The sequence below is a fragment of the Trichoplusia ni genome, unplaced genomic scaffold (assembly GCF_003590095.1).
Source record: "Trichoplusia ni isolate ovarian cell line Hi5 unplaced genomic scaffold, tn1 tig00003473, whole genome shotgun sequence".
NCBI classification, from domain to species: Eukaryota; Metazoa; Arthropoda; class Insecta; order Lepidoptera; family Noctuidae; genus Trichoplusia; species Trichoplusia ni.
The window spans coordinates 1-14,951 of NW_020800401.1; the positions used below are offsets into that span (position 1 = coordinate 1).

A 14,951-nucleotide genomic window follows, 5' to 3' on the forward strand; every position below is an offset into this window, starting at 1 on the left:
TTGTGATAAATGTTTTCAAATAGTTAAAGAAACGAATAAATAATAATAATAACTCTAAAATTGTAACGACGTTAGTCTGAATTTTAATAGAGAATGTTATTTAAATATAAAGTTTCACATAAAATTATCTAAATAATTCAAAAAGCAGGATTTATAAATACAGTTTCAAGGAAGTTTTTTTTTGCAGCGATGACCATTTATTAGCAAAGACAATTTAGATTTTGACGGCCATTTTAATTTTATCTATGCAATGGTTTTTGATTTATAAGTATGATTCTTGTCGGTAAAACAATGTTCATTTATTTTTTATAATTTCTCTCTGTCGAACAGACCATAATTGAGACCACCGGTCAGGCTAACATTACATTACAATCTTATAAAGAATACTATTTGTCATGATGAAAATCGATATATTAATCGGTATATTCTTAATATACTTATTATTCTTATTATACTGCAATAGATTTCATCGCAGAGTTTCGTAAAGTCGCATCTTATTAATTCAATAGGTTAAAATAATTTTCTTGCAATAGACGGCTGTTGCAAAGATTTATTTTAATTATGCGACTTTTTTATCCGTTTATTCCTAATACGAGAAACCTATATATTATATCTATTCATTTTTTCAATCTTTAAATCTTTAACATTTTTTAAAATACTTTTTTCAATTGTTTATGTTGGCGCCATTTTTTCCCTCTTTGCATTGACCTCTTGCATGTTTTATCCAATCTTGAACAGTTTTAATTTACGATCGGTTTTAATTTACATTTAACTATAAAAGCTAGGCATTAAGAAAACTGGTTAAATTATTTTTTACCATTTTCTTCTAGTTTCCCGCTCCCAGTCATAAAAAATAATCTGAGCTACCAACTCAAGATTAAAATTTTGGTGTGAAAGGAGGTTTTCCTTAAGAACCTTCTGCATAAAGCTTAAAAAAAGGGTTTATTCTTTTTTTTTTGATAAATGTAAAAAACATAGTTTTGCTTATAAGGGAACTTTTTATGACTTGGTAGCTCTGATTACTGAAAACTACTTAAAAATATAATGCCCAATTATAGGGTGGAAGAGATATTCTTGTTTATTTAATAGAAGGTTCCAAGGATTACAGGACATGATTTCGGACCCCCGGGCGGTGGAACTTTTCTTCAATTATTTTACGTTCCGTTTCTTTTTTCAAAATTATTACCCTACATATTCCCTAAAATATAAAATAAAATTATATATTACATGGAAGCCCCAACCGTGTAATGTGTAAAATCAGAAGCCCTGATGATTCTGATAATAAATCCTAAATATTTATAACAATTTAACAAAATTGACCAACACATTTAGATGTCCCTTCCACCCTGTTTTTAAAATAGTTTGTGTATCATTTTAATTCCATGAAATTTCAGCAACTATTAATGCTTTTTATTTTATAATTCTCCATTTTGGGTTTTCCTTGTTCATTAAATCTATGAACTTACAATAGATAACGACTGTCAAAGCATCATTCAGATTATATTGCTATTATGTGCAAAATATTACAATATTAAATAGTCTAGAAAAAAAAAAACAATATTCAGAAGTATAGAAAAGTTTTTTTAAATATGTATATTTGTTAAGGAATTGGTTTGACAATAAATTTGTTTTTCCATCGTTAAATTGTTTCATTTTCAGATAATAATATTTTATAAAAACATTACGAGTCCCAGCAAACCTTAATTTGCCATGCAAATGAGTTGTGGGTATGAATAAGAGGTGTTGTCCGAGTCTCGGACCTACTCAACAAGCACAAATTTCATGTCAATTGGTCGAGCCGTTTCGGACGGCCATATCTTATGGCTCTTACGTCCAACGTGACAGGAGAATTTTATATAGGTATTAGATTTTGAGATCTTATTTTTAGTCCATTCTCACGCTCCCACCTGATGTAATCGGTACATCTGTGTGACAAAGATAGAAAATAATAGAAGCTAAGCTTATTTGCCCACTTGTTTAATCATCTCAAAATGATAAGGGCTGTGCATCTGGAGTAATTATAAATTAAAAAAAATAACATGCAAGTGTTATCGAACGCAAATATTGTGGAATGAAACGTATTTAAAAATGGCATTTCTTCGAAACTATTCTGTCATAAGTGTCATAATTAGGACTGTCACTTTTCAATTGACACTTAGTTTCACGTGTTTACACTTTTGGAAATGCGCTCGCATAGTTTTAAACAAATAATTGTACATAATAATTAACAATGTTGATAGCAGAAGACAAAGAAGTCGACATTTTCGTCGCCAGTAGGATAGGTTCATTCAAACGTAAGTAAAATTTCATTACCTGACTGTACTGTGCGGTAATAGTATACGTATTTTTGTTTATGACCAAAAACAACCTGGTTTTAATAGGATTTATACATTAAATCTAGCAAATAACTATTAGCTTCTCCTTAGATACAATTTGAAAATAACACGATATCATTGTCATTTTTTGTAAATACTGTCAAAAATTTCTCTTTATTTACAAAAATCTTATTTCATTTGTAATTACTGAGTTTTAGCTTTAAAACAAGCCTTAGCACTGTTTTAATATTGTTTGCATCTAATATAGTATAGTAAATTAACGCTAAAATAATATGTCGCCATAATATAGCAACTGAATATCTTTAAATTTTAATTATTGCAGATATAAAATACCACACAGATACTTCTAAAAACAGTAAAAAGAACATAGAAAACCTCGTAAATATAAAGACTCTGCAAAAAGATGAGTGTATTACCAGACTGGAGTGGGGTAATGCTGACCAGACAGAGATACTTGTTGGACGGAAGAATCAACAGGTGAGGCTATTATAGTCTACCTTTAGTATTATGAAAAAGGAAAAGTTTCTGAGTTAGTGACGTTGTAGGAGTAATGGTGTGACCTTACAATCATAAATTGCTAATAACATTTGTCAATATCATGATAAATTACACCTCTTCAGTGTAATTTTTCATTAGATTTAGATACATGATAGGTCCAATTGATCTTTTTTCCTCTTGTTCAATTGCTCACAACACTGTATGTAAATTATCAAACACAACTATGTGGTTACTTGCCCTGACTGCTATTATGTATTGTAACCCACAGAGTTTCCTGCCCGTCTTTCCCCTGACCACTATCATTAGAGTGAGACCCACCATAGCTCGGAAAAAAACTAGGTGTCATTGTCTTAAGATATATTAATACCACCTAAATGACCCTCAGATTCAAATATACAACACACTGCAAGGCTTCACGAAGTCATACACAGCAGACTTTGCACCCGGCCACGTCGTAGGCCTGGGACGGAGTAAACGGAAGCTCCTAGCTGCTGTCTCCAGCGGAGTGGTGAAGGTGTGGAGTAAGAAGGCGGAGGAGCTCGTAAATGTGGGGAAGGTGGACAGGATGAGGGTCAGCCCTGATGAGGATACTGTGTTTGCTACTGGTGAGATAACCTTTTTTTAATAGTATTCTCATTTCAAGTTCAATTTTAATCATCATTGGCCTAGCCTTTTCCCAACTATGTTGGGGTCGGCTACCAGTCCAACCGGTTTCAGCTAAGTACCAGTGTTTTACAAGGAGCGACTGCCTATCTGACCTCCTCAACCCAGTTACCTGGGCAACACGATACCCCTTGGTTAGACTGGCTGTCATACTTTTTCAAGCTTCTGACTACCTGTAACGACTGTCAAAGATGTAGGAATAACAGCCGGGACCCACAATTTAACGTGCCTTCCGAAACACGGATGAAATCGTTATGACGAAGATGGTCACCCATCTACAGACCAACCGCGTCAAGCATAGCTTAACCTGTGATCGCATCACTTATGCGGTTATGGCTTAGCCACGAGCTCCTCAATATTAATGTTTATTTAACTAATAAAATTTCACATGACTGCATTTACCCTAACACTCTTTATACTTAATACCAACTTTCTAAAAAAACTATTTTCAGAAATTATTCCAAAGACTGAGATGATGATCGAATTAATTATGATCTTCCTGCCAACAATTTTATTACCAAACAAAGCTAAGAACTCTTTTGATTAAGTCATCAATATTATATTTCTGTGTTTTTTCATGTCCTCCCCCAATTTCACCTCCCGCAACTTCTAGACCTTCTATAAATCATTAGGGTGACATTTTCTGTACAGAAAAAACCCCGCAAATAAGATAATATAAAAAGAAATCTTATAGACCGCTTTACCGATTTTCACCTTTAATACAAAATAAACTAATTGCTCAATCCGTTTCTGAGCTTTGATATCGCAGTTGGACACATGAAACTTATAAACTAAGTTTAACAAATGAAATACCACTGAATTTCTTTTTGCGTAGAGGCTCATTAAATATATTACATAATTCCCAACATGCATATACCTCATAGGTGGTGAAGAAAACGACCTGAAACTGTGGCGCATAGGCGAGCCCTCCCCGACGTTCGTAGCCAAGAACCTGGCGCACGACTGGCTGCAGCTGCGACGCCCCGTGTGGGTGTCCGACCTGCTGCTGCTGTCCGGGGAGGGGGGCAGGCTGGCCGCCGTCTGCTCGCGACATGGATATGTTAGGTAAGACATCTTACCTACCATCATACGGTCAGGCCGTGGACGGGCAAGGATCCGTACACCGAGCTCCATCACAGAAGCCTGCGAACGTCCCAGGAGCTTCTGCTCTTCTGGAGGGAGTTGGGATGGCTGGACTGGGAGCCTCCCAAAGCCACCTGACGCGCAATGGAGCCTACGTGCGGTAAAGGGAGTCCATGGTAACCAGTAACGGTCAGGCCGTGTAATGTGTATGATGGTAAAAACGCGGATGACTTAGCACAGCGGTTCAGGTTTAGTCAGTAGGAGTCTGACACTAGCCATTTCTCCCACGAGGGAGTGGGGGTCCATGAGTCGCGTCAACCTGCCCATCTGTTCTTATGAGGAGATAGGGGCCGTGGGTCGAGAAGTCTGGCTTTTGTCCATAAAAAAATATTTGAAACCACTCAAGTCAGTCATTAATTGCGAATCGAAAGGCATTTATTCAAATTAGGCTACTAAGTAGCACTTTTTGAAGGTCAGATTACATTGGACAGCACCCAGTTTCGCCCACCCTTCACCGCTTCCTAAAAGGTACCGGTATCGGTATCTACCGGTATCAAAGCTGGTTTATTTACTTCTCTTGTTTTTCCTCAGGTTATACGACAGTCGCGCTCAACGGAGACCGGTCATCAATGTGGACTTTGAAAACATGGCCGCCACATGCATCGCCAGCAGCTTCGACGAACGGTGAGAGTTGTTTTAACATTTAAAACACTATTCAATGATGCAACGGTTTACTCGCGCGTCTTATCCGGAGTCCTTAATCCTTACTGATAAAGAACTCCGGTTGGACCCGAAACTAGTCGGGCACTCCCGATAAATACGCGTGAGGAAACCGTTGCATCATTTAATAATGAAAATGTCTCACGATAATTACTATAAAAATATTTTGAGCACTGTTTTACCAATGGGACGTATTTCTTTTTATGTAATGCTTGCTGTTTCCCGAGACTTCTTGAGTTTACGAAGTCCCGTCAGTCAGTTGTGACGTAGCGCGGATTCGATCCTCGCGATCCAACTTATCCCGAGTCTAAGTGTCTTTGTGCATGTGTCTTGAATGATTGTAAAACCCCCTGAAGCACAAGGATTAAATTCCATAATGCGGAGGTCTCTAATCTCTATATAAAAAAAAATCTTTTCATCTCCTCCCTAGCCAAGTCCTGGTTGGCTTCGGTCGCGGCCAGCTGCACCAGGTGGACCTTCGTAAGGGCAAGCCCGACAAGGGCTACAAGGGTTCGGCGGGCGCCATCACAGACATAGCTATAGTGCGAGACAGCAGGCTGGTAGTCAGCTGCAGTTTGGACAGACAGCTGAGGGTGCACGAGTATGGGAGCAAGGAACTGGTTTATAAGGTGTCTATAGGATAATTATTATTGACAGTCCGTCAGACAGATTTTCAAAAAAATAGGGTGTGTTTTTTCGTTTATCTTGTAAACAAAAAATGAAGGGTATACAGTGATTTAAAATCTCGTGTGACGTCACTTACTAGTATGCTTTTTAGTTTTTACTATCAAGTTATGATGCTGGCCCCGACTACCATAAATTCCACCATTTTAAATGCTTTTAATCTTCATTACTTTTTAATGATGTGATAAAATGAGAAATAAGTATTCAATATTTTCTCTAAATCTTGGTTATAAACCTATCTGTGTGCCAAGTTCTGTCTAAAACCGTTCAGTGGTTTTTACGTGAAAGAGGACCAAACAAAAAACCATACATACAAACTTTCGCGTTTATAATAATTAGTAGGATTATAACGATTTACTCACGCGTATGTATCGGTATCGCCCGACTCGTTTCGGACCTAACCGGAGTCCTTAATCATGAGCTGACGCGGCGGGCGAGCGAGACAAACTGATTCATCAATTATTTATTTACCATTTATGTACACACTAGCTGTTGCCCGCGACTTCGCCCCCGTGGGTAGAAGATATAAGTTATGATTTATACCTGCCCTGTTTTTTTCACATTTTCCATTGTATCTTCGCTCCTATTAGTTGCAGCGTGATGGTTTATAGCCTAAAGCCTTCCTCGATGAATGGTCTATTCCTAAGATTAAAGCGTTCAAACAAACAAACTCTTCATCTTTATATATTAGTATAGATATAGAAGTATAGATATAGATACAAATAAAAGTAGCACAAATAATGAAAGGTGTACAAAGGTACTGCTTATTTCTTTAAGAAATCTCTTCCAGCAGACCTGCGAAAGGATAAATAAATTAGAAAAATATACAATAGTGTACAAGCATCGGAAAAACAGAAAGGCGAATATGACAAATACAATTATTTTTATTATTTACAGCAATACTTAACTTCCAAGCTATCCTGCGTGCTAGTCCAGGAGGCCAGCTCCACTCCGCTCACACGTAAAGATGGCGAAGTCAAGGAGGAAGAGGATCCGGAAGATGTGAAGGTGGAAACGGATGCAGACGACCTGGACACGCTGTTCGAGAATATGGAGCCTGTTGGGTGAGGGTTTAGTTATTTGTATTGGTGTTGAACCTGTATGGATGTACAGGTGATGGAAACGGCTGGCTGTTTCGTTGAAAGTGACGAAATTATACCAGATGGACCGACGACCTGGTGAGAGCCGCTGGGTCTCGTTGGATGCAGGTGGCAATGAACCGGTCGCGCTGGAGAACGTATGGAGAGGCTTATGTCCCACAGTGGACAGCTATAGGCTGAGATGATGATGATGATCTTCCTATGCGGAAGGTAGAGGTGTTGTGCGCAGCTTGGGGAGACCTATGTCCAGCAGTGGACCGCGTTGTGTTGATTGTACGTATTTACATAAGATTTTAAATGTAAATGTACAAGATTTTCTTTTCATAGAGATATGGGCCTCAAATGAAAAGTTGTAAAAATACCACTACAAATTTACAGTAAAAGACAGTGAGGTTTTTGAGTTTCAATCATTTCTAGTTTTTAAAACTTCTCCCGTAATAAGAATCTCAATCATTGTGTCGCGGGGGGTTTCACAAACATTCAAGTCACATGCACAAGACAACCGGACTCCAGACAAACATTCGTGGATCACACAAATGCTTGTCCTACGCGAAGATTGAATTCGCGATACGTCCCGCGCAGTGGGTTTGGCGTGGTGACCCCTCAACCATTTAGCTATCCTTATGGATTAATAGTTTACATACTACTTTCTTACACCACAAACTAAAAATTCTTTCAAATTACAGTGAAAAACCCAAAAAGCAGAAACAGCAAGTCCCAGAAGAGATTGATCTCCCAGCTAAGAAGATACGGCCATCTTCTGGCGGCTGCACTGACGCGGACCTCGCGGACCCAGACGACGCCATCAAGAAGCTGCTCAGAAGTACAGAGAAGTTGAAGAAGAAGAGAGAACAGAAGAAGAGAGAGAAGAAAGCTAAGAGCGTGTTCCATAATGCTTGATTATAATGATAATGTTAATTTGTGTTTTATTTTTCACACGTTTTTATAAACTCACTTTCTCGTTTGTTTGTCGTTCCGGTTGGATTTTTGCAACTGAGTTTTGAGGCACTTCCCGATAAGCTAGCAGGCTGAAATTCAGGGTAGCTTCAAACCCGATGACAATGCAATTTACATTTATAAAAACTATCAAAATTTTATAAAAAATGACATTTGAAAACTTGGTATTTAGATTTTTTAAATCTATTAAATTAACCCTCGACTGAAAAAGAAGTGCTATAAGTTTGAAGTGTCTATATCCTTGTTTCACCATCCAAAACACAGTTACAAATACCCTCCCCTTCCGCGATCATGCATCATTTATAACTGAAGGGGCAGAGGTCACACTAGAAAGATCATAGTTATTATTTGGAATACAGTCCGAAGAATCGAAAAACGAGACGTAGGTTTTCGGTCTTTAAAAAAAAAGACTCCCGCACTAAGGCATTTAATCCTTGTACCGCGGTGGGTTTCACAAACATTCAGGTCACATGCACAAAGACACCCAGACTCAGTACAAGCATTCGTCGATCACACAAATACTTGTCGAACGCGCAACATTTCGCGCTCAATGGGTTTAGCGTGGTAACCTCAAGCACGCGGCTATTCGAGCAGTCACAGTAATGAGTCTGTAGTGGAGCTGGGCAGGCCACTTGGCCAGACGAAGTGACGGCAGGTGGACTAAGGCAGTGACAGAATGGTGGCTGAAGATAAGACAAAAGAAGCGTCGGTTTTCCAATAGGTCGACGATATATTAAAGGTCTCGGGTCGAGTCTGGATGAGGCTAGCACAGGACCGTAGAAATTGCCACGATAAAATTAAGAAAATATCTTTGAAATTTATGTACTTAGTCTAGTTATACCCAATATTTTAGTATATTAATACAACGTAAGCATAATTATATAGTAAGCAACTCCTCGCCCGCAGACAAACCGATAAACCGGTTTTGTGGGTACTATGTTAAAGATAATATGTAATTGTGCAATAAACAAAATAAATAATAATAAAGATTAGGCCTATGCCCATCAGTTAGAGGACAAAGGCTGTGGATGATGATAATGAGGAATATGATATACCGAATAACATATTTTCCTTTTTTTCTTATTGTGGTCGTTTTGTATCTGTAACGTGTGAATGTCTAACCTAAACACTTTATAAGCATTTTCAAAGGTAGGTACAATGATTTTACAATTCAGTTTTTAATCAGTTTAGGTCACTCAATTGTACCTTTCTTTAATAATTATTTTTACAAATACATATACCAGAATCGCCCCTTAGCAAAAATATTATGGGTCTGTGGTCGCACTGTAGCATCAAAAGTCAAAACCAAAAGTTTCAAAATTTCATGTTCATGTCATACATAAGTCAAATTAAGTCAATGGCATCATAATAATATCATTGGCAAGAAGTTGGCACGGCAGGGCAAGGCACTGTAGATACCGGCACTTATACAAAAACATCACTGCGAAAATGTGAAGTGTTATTGTCAAAATTCTTGTATCTCGTAACCGAGAATATAAACGTTTCACGAAAACGTTGGAGTCCATCCATAAGTTTTGTGAGTCTATAACCTAGACTAACCAAGTTATAATAATGATGCATTGAATTGAAGTTGTATTTTTGCCAAGATAAATAAAAAAACTGGAAGCTAGATAAACTTGTTTAGTAAATACACCCAATCATCAGGCAATCATAATCAAAATTGAATGCTCAAAGCGTCCTGTTTGAAACATCGTGAAAAGCTTCGTCAAGAAATGTGGATGGTGATCACAGAAGAATTTTTAACTACGTCTTGCAGAATGTGGCTAATATTATTCTAAACCATGTTATAAAAAAGGTTCATTCTAAATAGTTCATCGTAGTTGGTGGCGTTCGCCATTTATTTACGATTTGTTATTGTTTGTGAAAAAGATCTTGTAAATGTGCTGTACTACGGAGTATTTGCAAACATGTTGCTAATGTGGAGTCTTAAATGAGTATTTTGTTGTCTCAATTCCCTTCCAGTTGAGCTTTATTACTTTGTAATGATAACCAATGTTATTATAGGTAATCAAGCGGCTATCAGCTTGTTTAGAGTGGTAGTTAACTAAACCTGTCATGTGATTTCTGTGACTTCTAATTTTATGTCTTGTAAATAAATGAATGTTAAAAATTGTGGTTTTATTTTTAATTTAAACTGGGGACACGAAAAGTATAAGGTTATAAGTACACAGGTAACCTTTTTATTTGTTACCTGTCCTATCGTCAGGGCAAAGGCACCCTTCTGATAAATAATAGACGTTTGCATAGTTCAAGCTTCTATTTTCAATTGCCGCCATTCCAAATCTGGCGCGTCGCTCCTCACTTAACCACAGACAACACAAATATTTATAATCATATGTAACACCTCCACCCTTAATTATTACAGATAAACTTACTTACTAAATTATATTAAACAACATATCAATAATAATCTTAACAATCTTATAATATATTTTCTTACTTCAATCATCATCAAACCCATATCTCTTAACCGGTTTGCGTGTACGATTACTAGTTCGTATATCCCGAGTAATAGGAACCCTAGGACTACCCGTCTCCTGCACCTTGGGCATATTTAAAGGTACACTTGACGTTGACAAGGGTTCACTTGTAACCAAATCACTTCCGTCTGTTTGCGTGCGGGATGTTTCCTCGACCAATGCTTTCGTCAAGCTGGTTCCGTTTGTCCGGTCCGGTTCTGTGTTCGGCGCTCGATTATTGTCCGAAGGAAACACGAGAGAAGAGCGAGAGCTCTTAACAGGCTGAACTGGTTGAAAGTTCCTAAAGTTTGCATCTACTAGCCTAGCTGTCCTATTTATCACTCTTGGTTTTAGTTGGTCAATGTGTCTATGCACCTCAGTGCCGTGGATAGATTTAACATTATAATCTGTACTACCTGTTTTCTCTATAACAGTCCCTGCAGACCACTTGTTTGAGCTACGGTATTCTCTGAACCATACAAGGTCCCCCGGATTAAACTGTCTTGTGACGCCACTCGATGTAGCTTCTACTGTCTCTTGGCGAGCTCTAATAAGTGCCTTCTGGTCTGGTTTCAAACAATCTAACCGCATGCGCAAGTTGCGCCCTAATAACATCTTGGCGGGGCTTTCCCCGGTTGTATAGTGTGGTGTGTTTCTGTACGCCAGCAGAAAACGACACAATGTGGAGTGTACGTCGGATTTCGATTTAATCGCCTTTTTAATGCTCTTTTTACAAATTTTAACAGCGTTTTCCGCTGCCCCATTAGAAGCTGGGTGATAAGGTGCCGAAAATATATGTTCTATACCATTATTATTTAAGAATTGCTGAAATTCTCCACTGAAAAACGGAGGGCCATTATCACTAACCAATTGTTTAGGTAACCCAAATCTCGCCCACATCTCTCGTAATTCTTTTATTACCGCTTGCGATGTGGTGCTCAGCATTCTAATAGCTTCAATCCACTTTGAATGTGCATCGACTACCACTAGATAAGTAAGACCGGCTACCGGTCCTAAGAAGTCTACGTGTATCCTGGTCCACGGTCGATCTGGCCACGGCCAGGCGCGGGGCGCATGCGCAGGTGGTGCGTCCGCCACTTCAGCGCACACGGTGCAGCTGCAACATGCTGTCTCTAGTGCCTCGTCTATTCCCGGCCACCATACGTAACTTCGCGCTAACGATTTAGTTTTGACTATGCCCATGTGACTCTCATGAAGCTCAGCGATCACTTTATTCCTACACGTACTAGGAATTACTAGCCTATGTCCCCACATTACACACCCTAGCTCAATATATAATTCCTTTCTACGGTTAAAATATGGTTTTAATTCTTTCATTTCGACCTCGACCGGCCAGCCATCGTTTATATATCTGGCTACTCTGCTCAATACACTATCCGAAACGGTTTCTTTTTTTAACGTTTGATAATCTAATAACAATGCTTCCGCGGCAAAGTGTAAATACGTTTGTTCAGGTGTGTCTAATTCTTCACTAATAACCCCTTCTTTATGAGTGCTAATTAACCTAGACAAAATATCTGCCGTGTTTTTATCTGATCGAATGTACTCTATATTAAAATCGTAAGCTGATAGTTTAATGGCCCACCGCTGTAAACGACTCGCCGCCGTGTTCGGTATTCCTGCATGGGGCCCAAAAATTGTGACCAGCGGTTTATGATCTGTACGTAGTGTAAACTTTCTGCCATAAAGATACTGATGAAACTTGTCTACCGCGAAAATTATAGCCAAGGCTTCTTTATGTATCTGGCTGTAGTGTAACTCCGCGGCAGTGAGCGCCCGCGATGCGTACGCCACAACCCGCTCGCTGCCGTCAGACGCGCGCTGTGCCAGCACGGCCCCCAGCCCGCGTGCGCTCGCGTCGCATGTTACTATGCTCTCCAGCGATATGTCAAAGTGTGTCAATACTTCAGTACTACATAGAAGTTGTTTAATTTTATTGAACACATATCTATGTGTTTTAGTCCATTGCCAATGTTTACCTTTCTTAAGTAATTCGTAAAGTGGTGTAATATGAGTACTCAAATTCTTAATGAATTTTCCATAGAAATTAACCATACCGAGAAAAGACTTCAACTCTGAGACGTTAGTTGGGTCGGGCATAGATAGGATCGGTTTTATTTTATTTGCATCTACCCGTACGCCATGTTTATCAATTATGAATCCTAAATATTTTACTTGGCCTACCATAAACTCACACTTTTCTTTTTTTATTTTCAACCCATTCCTCTCTAAAATACTAAAAACCTGTTCAACTCTTTCTAAATGAGATTCTAATGACTTATTCTTTATTAAAATATCATCATAGAATATGACTACGTCCTGCACGTTTTTAAAGAGATTCATCATGAACTTTTGAAAAATGCCCGGACTGGAAGAGAGACCATAAACGAGGCGATTGTATTTAAAAAGTCCTCTGTGTGTATTAATTACTGTGTAGTTCCGAGAAGTTTCATCCAAAATTAATTGATTGTAAGCCTGTGACAAATCTAGCTTAGTAAAATAATGATTGCCACTCAAATTACTAAATAAGTCCTCTACCTTCGGGACCGGGTACCTGTCAACCAGTAAAGCCTTGTTAAGTGTCACCTTATAATCCGCGCATAAGCGTATTCCACCGTCTCCCTTCCTCGCTATAACTAGCGGTGTGGCCCAGTCGGACCGTTCAACGGGCTCGATGACGCCGGCGCGCAGCATCGCGTCTAACTCAGCATTGACCCGCGCCAGCAATGCATAAGGCACGGGGCGCGCTCGACAAAATACTGGCTCGGTCCCATCCCGCACGCATAACTTGACTTCTTCACCGGTATATTTGCCCAACGTGCCATCGAATAGGTTGTCATGTCTGGAAATGATATCGTTAAACATTTTATTTTTACATAATTTAATGTGGTTACATCTAGTAAATTTTGGTATCTCAATATTCAATTCCGATAACCATTGTCTACCTAGTAAATTAGTAGTACCCTTATCGATCACATAGAGATCTAGTTTCTTCATATTTTTCATATATTGCACATCAGTCTCTAAATACCCTATTGGTTGAATGACAGAGCCATCATAAAATTTTACTTTCATTTTACATGGTTTCAAAGGTAATTCTTTAAAATGCTCCTTATACGTAGACTTGCTTATACAGGATAACGCAGAGCCTGTATCAATCTCCATCGATAAGGTTTTATTATTAATTAGAAGCTTTATACACACCGGTTTATAGTTGGTTAGTGACATTTGATACATCGGTTCCTCGTTTGTACCCTCAACGTCTTGCTCCGAGCCGGAGTTGTCATCCATCGCTGGCTCGCTCAGCCAGTACGCCGCGTCGGTAACGTCGTTGCTGCGTGCGGTGCGAGCGTTGCTGCGCCCCCCGCGCGCCATGTTGCCGCTCCGCCATACACCCGCTCCGTAGGCGCTCGACCCGATCACGCGTCCTCTACGTGACCTTCCTCGCGCGCCATTATTCCCGCGGTTTGAAATCGTAGATTTTATGCGACGATCAAATTCTTTTTTTCTACAAACTCTTCGTAAATGGCCAGGTTGTCCACAATAACTACATTCGAACTCCTTGTACCTACAGTTATGTGCCCCATGACCGTTGACCCCGCAGGCTGAACATTTATTGAGTTCCAACTTGTGTATTCTCTCGCTTAGTTCCCGGCTGGTAGTTTGTTCCTGCGTTCCCTCTACGGCCCCGGCGTCCCGCTCAGCTGCCTCCAGAGTATTGGCTAATACTAGCGCTTTTTGATAATCTATGTTATCTTCCGCGAATAACCTCTGACGTATATATTCGCTACGTAACCCGCACACAAACTGATCCCTCAAATTTTCTTCTAAATTGATCTTGAATTCACAATAACGTGACATCTTTTTCAAATCTGCCACGTAATCAGCTATCGTTTCTCCCGCTGATTGGCGTCTTTGTCGGAACCTATACCTCTCCGCGAGAATTGATGGTTTCGGCTGTAGATGTGCTTGCAGTAATTCCACCGCTTCTTTATATTTCAGGGTTGATGGTTTTCTCGGGCTCGCCAAAGTAGACAGTAACTCATAAGCCGGTTCGCCGATAAGAGCTATTAATGTTGGTAACTTCAAATCTTCCGCTATTTTGTTAGCAACAAAATACATTTCGAGACGATCGACGTACGCCGACCAATTCCCATTTTTTTATGTCAAAATCTCGAACTTTCCCAACAGACATTTTTAATCACCCCCAAAGCACTATACCACAATAATTTAAGACTTTATTCTGCACCGAATATCGTTCCGTTATCCTCGTCGCCACTGATAAATAATAGACGTTTGCATAGTTCAAGCTTCTATTTTCAATTGCCGCCATTCCAAATCTGGCGCGTCGCTCCTCACTTAACCACAGACAACACAAATATTTATAATCATATGTAACACCTCCACCC

At 39.2% G+C, this 14,951-nt stretch overlaps 2 protein-coding genes across 3 annotated transcripts; one reads left to right on the top strand and one right to left on the bottom strand.

The window, feature by feature from the left end:
• Positions 1-2,153: 2,153 nt before the first annotated feature.
• Positions 2,154-8,002, top strand: LOC113507915 (WD repeat-containing protein 74-like). The gene is made up of 8 exons (XM_026890864.1): positions 2,154-2,294; positions 2,659-2,813; positions 3,220-3,439; positions 4,382-4,562; positions 5,172-5,264; positions 5,731-5,929; positions 6,882-7,048; positions 7,771-8,002. The coding sequence occupies exons 1-8, from the start codon at positions 2,231-2,233 to the stop codon at positions 7,982-7,984; spliced, it is 1,293 nt and encodes a 430-aa protein (XP_026746665.1). The 5' UTR covers positions 2,154-2,230; the 3' UTR covers positions 7,985-8,002.
• A 2,427-nt stretch (positions 8,003-10,429) lies between these two features.
• Positions 10,430-14,895, bottom strand: LOC113507910 (uncharacterized protein K02A2.6-like). 2 transcript variants are annotated; one of them, XM_026890858.1, is made up of 2 exons: positions 13,747-14,895; positions 10,430-13,384 (listed from the first exon to the last, which is right to left on the bottom strand). In XM_026890858.1, the coding sequence occupies exon 2, from the start codon at positions 13,234-13,236 to the stop codon at positions 10,504-10,506; it is 2,733 nt and encodes a 910-aa protein (XP_026746659.1). In that variant the 5' UTR covers positions 13,237-13,384; positions 13,747-14,895; the 3' UTR covers positions 10,430-10,503. The 2 variants fall into 2 exon arrangements, with proteins under 2 accessions (XP_026746659.1, XP_026746660.1); XM_026890859.1 differs by having other exon boundaries at positions 10,880-13,384.
• Positions 14,896-14,951: the final 56 nt, after the last annotated feature.

Coding starts and splice junctions, on each gene's coding strand:
- LOC113507915 (XM_026890864.1), top strand. CDS start 2,231: ATGTTGATAGCAGAAGACAAAGAAGTCGACATTTTCGTCGCCAGTAGG. Junction 3,440..4,381: donor GGATACTGTGTTTGCTACTG/GTGAGATAACCT, acceptor TATACCTCATAG/GTGGTGAAGAAAACGACCTG. Junction 4,563..5,171: donor TCGCGACATGGATATGTTAG/GTAAGACATCTT, acceptor GTTTTTCCTCAG/GTTATACGACAGTCGCGCTC.
- LOC113507910 (XM_026890858.1), bottom strand. CDS start 13,236: ATGCTGCGCGCCGGCGTCATCGAGCCCGTTGAACGGTCCGACTGGGCC.